This window comes from Gopherus evgoodei, chromosome 9 (assembly GCF_007399415.2).
Source record: "Gopherus evgoodei ecotype Sinaloan lineage chromosome 9, rGopEvg1_v1.p, whole genome shotgun sequence".
NCBI classification, from domain to species: Eukaryota; Metazoa; Chordata; order Testudines; family Testudinidae; genus Gopherus; species Gopherus evgoodei.
The window spans coordinates 80293096-80307672 of record NC_044330.1 but is presented as its reverse complement, the minus strand read 5'-3'; the positions used below and the strand labels follow the sequence as shown (position 1 = coordinate 80307672).

General features: G+C 44.0%; 1 protein-coding gene across 3 annotated transcripts in view; it reads right to left on the bottom strand.

Annotated features, from left to right (window-relative positions):
• The window catches only part of HDX (highly divergent homeobox), a 91059-nt gene that overhangs the window by 19911 nt on the left and 56571 nt on the right, over window positions 1-14577 (bottom strand). For all 3 annotated transcript variants that reach the window (XM_030576149.1, XM_030576150.1, XM_030576151.1), the window contains one exon: window positions 3317-3524. In XM_030576149.1, the coding sequence (XP_030432009.1) occupies window positions 3317-3524 (208 nt within the window). The remainder of the gene's footprint in view (window positions 1-3316; window positions 3525-14577) is intronic.

Sequence of the window (14577 nt, the reverse complement as noted above, 5' to 3'; positions counted from 1 at the left end):
TTTCTCACCCATAACCAACAACCCCAAGTTCACATCCAGGCTCCTTCCCAGCAATCACACTTCCCTCGCCCTCAGTTCCTCTGTTATCCCTGACTCCCCCAAGCCTTTCCACTGCTTCTAAGCAGTGCAGGAAATACAGTTCTGTATTGGAGTTTAAATGAATTATTGCCTAGTAAGAAATCTATTTGTCAAAAAATATTTCCTGAATCTTTTTTGTTGTCTCTATTGTTATAGACATACTCGCTGACAGGTATTTTGAAATAAGATGACCAAAAATAACTGAAACTGGTGTGATTATATTGTGTTATTTTGACAAACAAAATATGCAGAATATTAAAATATTGTGCGCAGAATTTTTAATTTTTCGTGCAGAATTCCCCCAGAAGTAGTTCTTTTCAACTCTCTGAATGTCCTTTTGGAACCTATAGTCGTATTTTCCAAAGAAGTTAAAAGGGTGATTACACAGCTCTGACAAAACAGCTGCTGCATGTAATTCTGGACTACTTATCTTCTCCAGGAGTGCCAGTTCTTTTTTCAAACCCTCATTGACATAATTAGTCCCTCTCTCTCCTCTCATAAAGTCTTTATTATGGGTTTAGCAGACTGGAAACTCAAAACTAAATGACAGTCAGTGCCAACAGAAGAAATAACGTCTGCAACCCAACAATAAAACTGAAACCATCATTTTGGCAGTTTTAAGGATTATCAGAGTCAAAGTCCACTGCTATATCTAAGGTTTTAGTTGCAATTTAGTCCAACAGCTTTTCCACAGACTTGGGGAGGGTCTAATAAAATAGTTTACTTATTCTTAATAAATCCATTTTAATTTTCCATAAAGGTTCTCTTTATTGCCTCCTAACCTATTTTGAACTACTTTCTGGGCTGTGGCTGGTAGGAAAATAATCTTTATGTTGAATATAAAAATCTCCTTCATTTTTGTTACTAAGGAAATTCTGTGTTTGTCCATAGCTCCATAAGCTTTATTATAATCATATTCTCCTTGCCCGGATCCTATCAAGCTCTGTGTTCAGCTTCAAAAGGCCTAGCTCAATGAATATTGAGTCATCCTTCACTTTAAATGGTGTAACATTCACTTGTTTTTCTTTTAAATAAAAAACCTCCTACTGGACCAGTTCCTTCTCCCTCAGGCAAGTCAAGGATTCTCATACTTTGGCATCTTCCTTGGATTTCAATCAGTTCTACCCAATCATCTTATTCTATTTATAGTTGAATTTGACAAAGACATCACAAGTTTGTTCCCAACAGTTCTCAATGTCTCTTTCTTCTATACCACTCAAACAAATTGACAAGATCAAATGTGGCATACAAAGCTGCAACAGTGTGCACTAAAACAGACTTCCTTTTAGTTTAGTGAGCACAGGGTTTATTGATCACTTCTAATCAGAAGCGCTGGGAGCAATTAGTTCCCTCAACTTTTGAAGCCAGTGAAATGTGCAAAGGGGGCAGTTCATCTCCTTAAGGGCTCGAGTTTTAATTTTAAAAAGGGACGCAGAAGACTGGCTTTGGTCATTCTATTCTGTGAGACAGAGCAAATGAGTTGATCGTCTAATTCCCATTTAACACTCAAACTCATGAAATTGCAGGGGTGGGAAAACAAATTCACTCACACACACACACACACACACACACACACACACACACACACACACACACACACACACACACACACACACACACACACACACACACACACACTTACTTTAGGTGCCCTCTAAACAGCCCAGTGCTACTGACTTTGCTGACTAATTCTGTTTAAAGAGACTTTAATACTATTGTAGGTATGTTTGGACTAGATTGTTTTGGTTGTGTTGTAACTCAAGTTAAACAACATGATTGTGTATTTGAGTTGACCTAAAGCAGTGATTCTCAACCTGCTTGCAGCCCAATCAGCACACAGCTGTGGCCCGCATGACATTGTCAGGGCCATAACTAGGGCGGAGCGGGAGTGGCACCTGACCCAGGCACAGAGCCAGCAGGAGGGGTGTGCAAAAAATGGGGCAGTGGAGGATTAGGCCCAGCATCAGCTCCTTCCTGCAGGATCCCCCCCAGACTCTGCAAGATTGCAGGTCCATTGACCCCCAGCTAGAGCAGGCGCCCCAGTACTAGGACCACAGTGGCAGGTGGGGAGGGCGGACTTGGCAGCTGAGCTACTGCAGAGGTAGGAGACCAGCCTGCACAGGAAGAAGGATGCAGGGGCGTAGGACCATGGGGTGGGAGTACAGCCAGTGCATGGGGGACAGACTCTAGGTTGGGGACTGCTGGCTGGGGGCAGTTCCTGGATAGGGGGCTAGATACTAGGGCACAGTCCCGGGATGGGAAGGTTGAGTGTTGGGGGGGCAGTCCTTGAGGGGGCTGGGTGGGGAATTAGATGAAGGAGGGGACAGTCCCTGGGAGCGGGAGAGCGGTCAGTACTGGACAAGGCATCCTGTCTCTGCAGGGCAGGCACGTGTGCAAGCCAAGTGTAGGGCGGAGGGAGGAGTCTGGATGCTGGGGATACTGTTCCAGCTGGGCTGGGTGATGGGGAGCATTCCCTGGCTGGGGGTGCAATGTGGGGAGGGGCTGAGGGGCAGTCCCTAAATGGGAGGATGCTGGGCGCATGGGGGAGAAGTCCCTGGCTGGGGGGCGGGGGGCGCCATCTTTGCAGGCAGGGTCCACAGCTGTGCTGCCAGCAGCAGCAAGGAAGGGAGGGTGGCAATATACCATACCATGCCACCCTTACAGTAAATTAATTCATTTTAACAGTTAATGTTTTGACTTATTTTGCTAATTTAAAATGCTCTTGGCAAACATTTGCCACTGTTGAAATGAAAGGTACTATATCAGTTTGAGTCATACTGCTGCCATTAATAAATACTAAACCTTATTTTATTTTTTTTAGATGTACAGGTAGTGTATATATACATTGTGTGGATGTGGTCCACATAACACACAGAGAGCTACATATGCGGCCCACAACGGTAAACAGGTTTAGAACCACTCATCAAGAGGAACTGACAGGTCTACTTATTTTAATGTTTCAGAAAATAAATTGTTAAAGAGTGCGCAGAGTGCTGAATAGGTGCTCTTATTATAGTTTGTATAAATCTACATAATAGCTCCAAAGCTTGCCTCTGCCACCTTGGCAAGGACAATGCCAAATGACTGTAATTTTGAAAATACTAGTTTGAGTTTCAGAAGGCTGTTCATTTCCTATGTAAGAAAAGCAACTGTTTCAAACCCTTTAGAATGCACACACCAGAGAGGGATGAAAAGCACACAAACTGCAAAATATAATTAACAAAACAGTTTCAAATACCTTGTGAACTTCCTTCAGATAAGCAGATTGATACTTCATCATTCCTATCATTATCATCTCCCACTTCAGTAGCAGTTTCCTCTCCTGGAGTAAGTGCTGATTTAGCACCAGATTCAGGATGGTCACAGAAATCAGCAGGGCCTCCTCTAGGCGGTGGAACTTCAATCCCCATTAAACGATATTTTCGTCTTCGATTCCCAATCCAAGTCTTATAGAGAGAAATACAAATGGATATCAGAAATAGTAACAAAAGTCACAGTCCTAAAACCAAGAGTAATGAACATTACTATGTGACAAGGAGAGGGCAAGATCCTTGGGCCAATTTTCCCTGCTCTACCACATGCCAGTGGAACAAAGCACCCCAAAACATAGTGGAGCTGGCCACCTTGGGATTTCCCACAGCATATTGTAAATCCTCCAGTGGTATAGCTCTATCTCATTCCCCTCCACAAAGAGGACATAGCCAGAGAAAACTGGGCACAGCCAGAGCACCACTATGCTTTGGCTTTCCACTGTTGTAAGAATAGCCTTTAGGAGGTGTTGTCAGTCAAACTGCCCAGGGAGGTTGCAGAATCTTAATCATTGGAGATTTTTAAAAGCAGGTTAGATAAACACCTCTCATGAATGGTCTAGATCAGGGGTGGGCAAACTACGGCCCGGTGGCCGCATCCGGCCCTTCAGACATTTTAATCCGACCCTCAGGCTCCTGCCGGGGAGTGGGCTCTGGGGCTTGCGCTGCTCCACGTGTGCCGTGGCGTCCTACGGCTCCCAGAAGCAGCAGCATGTCCCCTCTCTGGCTCCTACGCACAGGAGCAGCTGGGGGCTCTGCACGGTGCCCCGCCTCAAGCGCTGCTCCTCCAGCTCCCATTGGCCAGCAACAGTGGCCAAAGGGAGCTGCAGGGGCGGTGCCTACGGATGGGGTTGTGTGCAGAGCCACGCCTCCATGTAGGAGCCGGAGGAGGGACATTGCCGCTGCTTCCGGGAGCTGCTTGAGGTAAGTGCTGCCTGGAGAACGCACCCCTGACACCCTTCAGCGCCCCAACCCTCTGCCCCAGCCCTGATCACCCTCTCATACCCCAAACCCCTTGCTCCCAACCCTCCTGCACCCCAGATCCCGCACTCCCCCACCTGCATCTCAACCCCTTGCCCCAGCCCAGAGCCCCACCCCCCCGCACCCTGAACTCTTCATTTCTGGCCCCATCCCAGAGCTTGCACCCCTAGACAAAGCACTCACTCCGTCCACATCCCAACCTCCAATTTTGTGAGCATTCATGGTCTGCCATACAATTTCCATACCAAGATGTGGCCCTCGGGCCAAAAAGTTTGCCCACCCCAGTCTAGATAATACATAGTTCTGCCTTGAGTGCATGGGACTGAACTAGATGACCTCTCAAGGTCCCTTCCAATCCTATGATTCTATGTGTGTTAAGAGCAAACTTCAGGCCACTCCAAACTATGCAGGAACCTGGGGTAGTCTCAGGGTCAAGTAATCTTAAAGGTGACTTAAAATCAGACAACACAACCTTATATTCCTTTCACATAATCCAAGCCCTGGTCTAAACTACAGGGTTAGATCTAATTTAGCCGCATTAGGTCGATTTTATAATGAATGCGTCTACACAAGCAACCTCATTCTGTTGACTTAAAGCGCTCTTAAAATCAATTTCTGTACTCCTCCCCAGCGAGGGGAGTAGCACTACACTCGACCTTGCTGGGTCGAATTTGGGGTAATGCAGACACAAATCAATGTTATTGGCCTCTGGGAGCTATCCCAGAGTGCTCCAATGTGACCGTTCTGGACAGCACTTTCAATTCCGATGCACTAACTAGATACAGAGGAAAAGCTCAGGGAACTTCTGAATTTCATTTCCTGTTTGGTCAGCATGGCGAGCTCAGCAGCACAGATGACCATGAAGTCCCCCCACAAGCCCAAGCAAGCTCCAGCATGGATCAAACGGGAGACACTGGATCTGATTGTTGTATGGGGAGAAGAATCTGTGCAGGCAGAACTCTGATCAAAAAGAAGAAATGCTGATATATATGCCAAAATCACACAGGGCATGATGGACAGAGGCTACAACAGGGACACACAGCAGTGCCATGTGAAAGTCAAGGAGCTCAGGCAAGCCTACCAAAAGACAAAGGAGGCAAATGGGCACTCTGGGTCAGAGCCCCATACATGCCGCTTCTACGATCAGCTGCATGGCATTCTAGGGGTGGATCCTACCACGACCCCACCACTGTCCATGGATACCAGCAATGGGGGGAGTCTCACACAACACAGAGGAGGATTTTGTGGATGAGGAAGAGGAGGAAGAGAATGCATAGCAGGCAAGCGGTGAATCCATTCTCCCTGGCAGCCAGGACCTTTTCATCATTCTGGAGCCAATACCCTCCCAAGGTGGGATCCCCGTCTCTGAAGGTGGAGAAGGCCCCTCTGGTGAGTGCACATTTGTAACTATAGTACAGGGTTTAAAAGCAATAGTGTTTAATGTTTGATTTGCCCTGAAGACTTGGGATGCATTCATGGCCAGACAGCTACTGGAAAAGTTTGTTAATGTGTCTGGGGATGGAGCGGGAATCCTGCAGGGACATCTCCATGAAGCTCTCCTAGAAGTACTCTGAAAGTCTTTGCAGAAGGCTTTTGAGGAGGGCTGCCTTATTTCAACCTCCACGGTAGGACATTTTACCATGCCAAGCCAGTAGCAAGTAGTCTGGAATCACTGCAGCACAAAGCATAGCAGCAAATGGTCCTGGGTTTTGGTCGCATTGAAGCAACATTCGGTCTATATCTTTCTGTGTTAGCGTCAGGAGAGTGATATCATTCATGGTCACCTGGTTGAAGTAGGGGAATTTTTGTAAGGGAACAGTCAAAGGACCCCATTCATGCTGGGCTGTTTGCGCTTGGCTAAAAGGGATCATCCCAAATAGCCACGCAGATGGGAGGGGAGAAGTGTGTGCTACACATCCACCCAAAAACTGCAGCCCGTCCTTTTTAATGACAAACCCAACCGGCATTGCTTGCTATGGGAAAGAAGGGCGCTGCAACTGAAGGCACTTGAAAAAATCCGCATATCCTTTGGCTTACCATAGCTGCCTGGAAACTGAATTCTGTTGCCCAGCCGTGTGTGATGTGTCACCATACCGGCAGGCGCTCAATATAAAAGGCAAAATGCAACCTTGTACCTAAAGCGCACGTGCTGTCTGCTGTGAATTGCCTGATTCACTGTGAAAGAGTCTCCCTTTTGTTCTCAGAAATGAATGATCTTAATCTTTACTCTCCCTTTTTATCCCCCTGCAGCTGCAGATGTTTCTATGCTCCCCCTATCATCTCCGTCCCTGAGGTTATCGCAGATTAGAAGGCAAAAAAACCTCTGCACTCGTGATGACATGTTTTCGGAGCTCATGCAGTCCTCCTGCACTGATAGGGTACAGCTGAATGCATGGAGGCATTCAGTGGCAGAGTCCAGGAATGCATTAAGTGAGAGCAATGAGAAGAGGCAGGATGCAATGCTGAGGCTAATTGGGAAGCAAACGAACGTGTTCAGGCATCTGGTGGAGCTGCAGGAAAGCCAACAAGAGCACAGACCACCACTGCATTCACTGTACAACCACCTGCTCTCCTCCCCAAGTTCCATATCCTCCTCACCCAAATGCCCAAGAACGCAGGGGGAAGCTCCGGGCACCCAGCCACTGCACTTCAGAGGATGGCCCAAGCAACAGAAGGCTGTCATTCAAACAGTTTTGATTTGTAGTGTAGCTACAATAAGCAATGAGGCCTTGTCCTCCCCTCCTCCCCCATCCCACCCAGGATACCTTATCAGTTATCTCCCCTTTTTTTAAATTAAGAAGGGATGCATGATTTCAAAACAATAGTGACTTTATTTCCTTTGCCAGCTGTGATTGAAGGGGAGAGGGTGGTTGGCTACAGGGAGTTAAAATCAACAAAGAGCATCAAGGAGAAACACACACAACTCTCACACCATTGCCTGGCCAGTCATGAAACTGGTTTTCAAAGCCTCTCTGATGCGCAGCATGCCTACCTGTGCTCTTCTAATCTCCATGGTGTCTGGCTGTTCAAAACTGGCAGCCAGGCGATTTGCGTCAACCTCCCTCCCGGCCATAAACGTCTCCCCCTTATTCTCACAGATATTATGAAGCACACAGCAAGCATTAATAACAATGGGAATATTGGTTGCGCTGAGGTCTAACCTAGTCATCAAACAGTGCCAGAGAACTTTTAAACATCCAAAGGCACATTCTACTACCATTCTTCACTTGCTATAGTTAAACTGCTCCTTACTACTGTCCAGGCTGCCTGTGTATGGCTTCATGAGCCATGGGAGCAAGGAGCATGCTGGGTCTCCAAGGATAAATATTGGAATTTCAACATCCCTAACAGTAATTTTCTGATCTGGGAAGTAAATCCCTTCTTGCAGCTGCTCAAACAGCCCGAAGTTCCTAAAGATGCGAGCATCATGCACCTTTCCTGATCATCCCATGATGACGTTGGTGAAATGTCCCTTGTGATCCACCAGTGCTTGCAGCACCATTGAGAAGTACCCCTTGCAGTTTATGTACTGGTTGGCAAGGTGGTCCGATGCCAAGATAGGGATATGCGTTCCATCTATCGCCCCACCACAGTTAGGGAAATCCATTGCAGCAAAGCCATACACTATGACCTGCATGTTTCCCAGAGTCACTACCCTTGATAGCAGAATATCAATGATTGCATTGGCTACTTGAATCACAGCAGTCCCCACAGCAGATTTGCTCACTCCAAACCAACTCCCGACTAACCGGTAGCAGTCAGGCATTGCAAGTTTCCACAGTGCTATCGCCACTTGCTTCTCAAGAGTCATGACAGCTCTCCTCTTGGTACTCCTGCGCTTCAGGGCAGGGGAAAGCAACTCACAGAGTTCCAGAAAAGTGGCCTTACGCATGTGAAAGTTTCGCAGCCACTGGGAATCATCCGATACCTGCAACACTATGCTGTCCCACCAATCTCTGCTTGTTTGCCGGGCCCAGAATTGGCATTCAACCTTATCAACCAGCCCCACTTCCGCCACAAAGTCCCAATTGCCATAGCCCATGCTTTCAGGAAAGTCTGTGTTCATGTTCTCATCACAATTGTCCTCATGCTACCGTCTCTTAGCCAGGTTCTTTACAGTATAATGTACGAGGTGTTTACAATGCTCACAACAACAGCAGTGAGCTAAGCAGGCTCCATGTTTGCTGTGCTATGGTAACCCAGCAAAAAGGCATGAAATAATTGTCTGCAGTTGCTTTCACGGAGGGAGAGATGAAGGGGAGAGCGATGACATGTACCTAAAACCATCTGCGACAATGTTTTTGCCCTATCAGGCATTCAGAACTTAGCCCATAATTCCAATGGGCAGCAGAGACTGCGAGAACTGTGGGATAGCTTCCCACAGTGCACCGCTCCATGAGTCCTTGCTAGCCATGGTAGTGAGGACGCACTCCACCAACTTAATGCGCTTAGTAGGGACATAAACAATCAACTGCATAAAATCAATTTCTAAAAATCGACTTCTATAAAATCGACCTAATTTCATAGTGTAGACATACCCCAAGTCACCACATCTCTCAACAGATAAAGATTTACACTTAAAAGTATACAAGTATGACCAGATAGATGGTAATAGACATGCTTATTCTTTTCCCTAAATTACATACAAAAACATTAAAAGAACATTATTAAGATTGCAAAGTTAAGCATTCAAAATTTAAAAATGCCAAAATTAAGGTTGCCTGTGGCTTCTTGTCTGATCAGTCTCTTCCCTCCCCACCCACACTGGCTCTCAGATTCAGTTTCTGACACAGGCTCTGCATTCAATGTTGGTCATACCTTTACAAACCCTCCCTATCTCCATGTCCCAGCCTCTTTGCCCAGCCAGTCTCAGTCTTTCTTCCTACCTAATCTCCCCTCACCTCCATTCCTCCTCAAACTGGTTCTTCATCCCTGTCTCCTTGCCCAACCTGTCCAAGCTTCTCCTCGAGCTCCCAGTCTTGGTCTCCACACCCAGCCAGTCCCTGTTTCTTGCCTCTCCAGTCACAGTCTCAACCAAACTTCTTGTTCAAATCCACTCCACTTCTCTTCTTCCCCTCCAAAATCTGGCTTTTTGTTTCCTCTGTATTCAAATCAGACAACTTCTTCCTCCGTGCTACCTGGGTGTCATCAGGGGAATCACTGAAAACACAGGAGACACAAGGTCTCTGGGATGAGTTCCCATGCCCAGCTCCATCCTGACTTTGGGATGGCACAGGCAGAGTTTGGTCAGCACGTGGAGCTGAGAGGCATTGTAACATGATCAGCAACGCTGAAATCTTCACATATTTTTAGCAGCTGTAATCAAGAAATCTCTAATGAACATGTGCAAATTGGGATTTACATCAAAGGTTTATAATTTGGCCAGAATCCGGCAGATTTTCACAGAGATGGAAAAGGCACATTTCCTGATAAATTTCGAGTCCTGGCTCCAAAGCATGGAGGTACTAAAGTGTAAAAAAAAAGTTGCCAGAATTTATCATTGTATTTTTCCTTGCCTCATTCTCAGAAACAGCTCAACTGTTTTGGCTGAAATAAAAAAAATAAAAATAAAAAAAGCCCAACGAAGACACCCAGCATGGAAAATTTGAGCCCAAAGTGTTAAAGTTTTACAAAGATATAAGACACTATTTTCAGTTTCTTATAATGCAAAATGTCCGGCATCTTTAACAACAGACAGGGTTACCAGCTTTACCTACAAGACTATGCCATGCTGTGTGTAGCTTTTTTCAAAATTAATTACCTTTGAAACAAAACTACTTTAAAAACTTCAAAACTGTTTACTCTTCACATTGGTTCTGATGATCCCTTGCTCTTGGATAATATGACCCTTCCCCTAATCTACATTTTCATAATAAAGAATGTACAATAGTTCAAAAAATGGGCAAATTAGAGCATTTTAAACACAGTGAGTATAATTGGAAGTTAAGGAATTTCTCATAAAATAATTTGCCATATCTTTAACTTCCTTATACTTATGGCAGCAATGCATGGTGCTAACTACTGTAGGGTTTCTGCACCATTACCACAATTTATCTTTCCTTTATTTAAGAGTGAGTCTGCCTCTTTGTTCCCTTTCACAGTGAATTACGGAAAAAAATCCAGCAAGAAGTTATTGAAACATATGGACAAGGCAGACTGTTTATTTTTCTTTTTGATGTGTCATTTCTGCTTTCAAAATTCTTCCAAAATAGAACCGTGTATTCACTACTGTATGTTGAATATGCCCCTTGAAATACATGTATCCACTTCTCTGGAATCCAAACTTAAAATTAGAAAAGAAAATATATGCCATGTATTTACAGGCTTTCCTACAGCAAACACCAATCTATAATGAATATTTTGGAGCAGTGCATTGAGAAATACACCTAAATATGTACATTTCTCTTTTCCGTAAACCAACTGGCTTCACCCCAAGGAAGAATACTGATCTAAACGACATATTCTAATTTAATTTCTTCATTATACTATCTCCTTGAAAAACCCAAATCAACACTCTACAAAGAATGAAAACTTTAATTACTTACAAAACCCCATTGTCATGCATCTGTCCTCTATTCCTCAAATTATTTCTGATTATGAAATTGTGCAAAGAAGGTTTTTATTTCTAGTCATCATCCTTGTGCTCCCAAGACATTCAAGTGGCTAAGAGTCCAGGTCATCACCATGAAAGCTCTTCTAATGTAAAACACCGAACTTTGGCATGAATGAATAAATCAGTCAAGAGAAGGAGGATTAAAAAGAAACAAACTTCTAATTAGACACAAAAATCTAGGTAATTAATCAAAAAACAAATTGAAGAAGTATTGGACAATTTAATGAGGTTTTGGTACAGAGTTCACGTGTCTGAGAATACCACAAAATAACCAGCATTGCTTCTGGTGCCTTGGAAATCCGTGAAAGGCCATCTAGGCGTGTTAAAACATATGCAAGATTAATGTGTAGCCTGTAGTCACTCCATGTGATCACAATCCCTTTGGAAGCATTGGAGCCAGGGGACAAACTAAACCACTGAACCTGAAAGGACTGAATCCGATGGAATTTGATGGTGCACAGGGTTGAAATGTCATTCTTACGTGAGAAAGGAAAAGCAATAGATTTCCCTCATATTCTTTGCACTAAAGAATTCAAATGATATATGGGGTCATGCTTATAGATCACATATGTGTGTCTTTCCAGAACAACAACATTTCTTCTTGGGAACAAATCATTAAAAAAAACCATCCCCCTTAAAAACCCACTGCAAAGCGGTAAAGGCTGTGGAGAGGGGAACTGAATAAAATTAAAACAAGATAAAATAAAAAAAAAGACAAAATGTGAAAATTGTGTATGTACATTAAACCATTTATTTTGATCACATTTCTTCACAAACTGGAAGAACATAAGGAATATTTGTTTTAGTTTCATGTAACTATACCTGAGTGTTATGATGCAAGTTTGGTACTTACTTCCTTGAAACAATGTAACCAATTAAATTATAAAGTCATTGATTACAAGAATAACTCCCAAATAAAATCTTTGTTAGCTAATAGTTAAAGCTGAGAAGTACTACTCTAAACAATATGCTCAATGAAAACAATATTTTAAAAAACACACAGTCACTAGCTAAGGTTAAACACACAGTTCTGACACCCGACTTAAATGAAGGCATAGACTGCAAATCTGTGCCTGTTCAACAATCTTAAAAAAAGCCTCTGCCCTTGCAGTGCTGCCATCCTCCAATCTTTCATGATTTGTGCCTTTCATAGCTAGGCCCTGTTCCTGAAAAAACCTCTAAATGATAACTTCTGTTATTCTGATATGAAGGACATTTGAAAAGGGCTTTCAGAAGTTTGCTGGTTATGGTGAAAGTCTTCTTCCATTTTAAATTGTTCATGTATTGACCCAGTAGCAACACCACGTCAATTGCCTTATCGCCTTTTAAATTTGGAGAGTGATGTACTGTTAGGCCTAGAAGATTTATACACATAGGAACACTAGCCCTGTGTTGAAAAATACTTGTAATTGTCACATCAATTATACTCGTGTTTACATAGCACAGCACCTTCAAAACCCTAACACATATAGACACATTTTTTTAAATGAGGAAGAGGGACTGATAGCCATCTCACTCCTATTGGTACAATCATGAATTGGTAAAATATATATTCTTTTGTATATGGTTGTAAAGTAGAGTACAGTATGCTCAACTGTTGTACGAGCAAGAGCAGTGCATTCCAGATGTTATTACCGCCAAAACAGATTTAGGGTACCCCTAGAATAGCTCACCTACTAACCAATCTGTTTTCCTGAAGTATGGGTCTCCAGGGTGGCTAAGGAAATACCTGGAGGACATAGACACAGGCTTCTGATAAATGACTGACACAAAGACACTGTTCTTTTCAAAACAAGGCACCTTTTTATTGGTGCAAATAATAATCCCTAATACAATAATAATCTAAAACACAAATCTCTTATAGCAAGTTAAAGAACACCCCAAACCATACTGCCTTATAGCTGAGATGATCCTAAGTGATGCGCCCTGCTTACGGTGATCAGTTGTTCAGAGGTTGCTGACAGCAGTTTTAAATGTTCTTTAAATCTTACGTATATACATTCTCTTTACAAATAGCACAACACACACACACACACCTTTATTAACCCAAGCGCACACATGCACACTGATACTCATTACATTATTCGGTAATATTGTCTGACAGACTTACTCCGTGCTTACGGTTTCTCCTGAACTCACTCTCTGCTTTCCTCTGCTGCTGTGTTGCTTTTACTACTTCTCCCACTGCTGCTGGACCGGGGAGGATACTCTGCTGCTGCTGTCAATGGACTGCTCAGGCAAATTTTGCTCTTCTTCTCTGTCCTTCTTGCCTATCAGCTCCTACTCTCTTCTCTTATCAGCCCACTGACACGCTATCCTGCCAGAACTTTTTAGACACCTTCGATAATATCTTCCTGTCAGATCTTTACTGCACATGTCACCGCCAACATTCCATGCATGCTCACTGCCAGTTCTATTTTTAGCGTGCAGCTGTTGTTTACCTCAGCGTTATGATCTGCTGACCTTTCCCCTACTTTGGTTTTTCCACCAAGTCTATGTTGTTTACCTCAGCTGACCTTTCCCCTACTTTTGAAGTATCATGTAGGGTGACCAGATGTCTCGATTTTATAGGGACAGTCCTGATATTCTGGACTTTGTTATATAAGCTCCTATTATCCCCTATCCTGATTTTTCACACTTGCTATCTGGTCACCCTAGTGTCATGTGCCCTCCAGTTTCCAATGGTGGAGTGATTCTTGCTTATTCAAAAGGAGGTCAGGAATACTAAATGGAATCTGGGGAATTTCTCTGGTATCAATGTGATTACTACTGATGGGATTAAATTGTTTGTCTTGGCTATACAGGGACAAGGGTGAGGCAAGAAGTGGCTTTCTCCCATCCAGACCCATCTTTTACAGTCAGTGTCCAAATGCCATAGATCAGTGGCCCCCAACCTTTTTTGTCTGGCGACGAGCCACGGAGGACCATGGCGGCGGACGAGCATCCGCCAAAATTTCACCAAAAAGCGGCAATGTCAATAGGCGTCGCCGCCAAGTAGCGTCATCCACAGGCGTTGCCACTGAAATACCACTGAAAATCGGTGGCAACACCTCTGGATGATGCAGCTTGTTGGCGGCATTTCAGCAAATGCTCGTCCATCGGCCAGTACGTGGGTGCACTTAGATGCCATGGCGCCCGCGGGCACCGCATTGGGGACACCTGCCGTAGATGATAGTCAAATACACTAGACAATTTCTATTATTGAACATGCTCTTCTTATGAACACAAGACCTGATGCTGAAAGCAAAACCACATAGCCAGACCCCTGCACCCATACAATACTCCATTGACTTTAATTCACAGGCATCCTAAAGCATATTATGACTTGCAGAACTGGGGGATCAAAGGGCTTAACCCATCACACTCTATCCAAGATGTCCTATTAAATAAATAATTGGGCCCATAATGCCTAAAAAAATATTGATTTACTGATCTCTAATGCAGTGGTTCTTAACTTGAGGTGCACGCACACCCTGGGGGTGTGAAATGCCCTGTCTGGGGGTTCAAGACATGCCAGATTTTTTTAGAAGGCAGATCATCGAAAACAAAAATTAAGCACAAGCACATAAGTACAACTACTTTGTTTCATCAAACCTA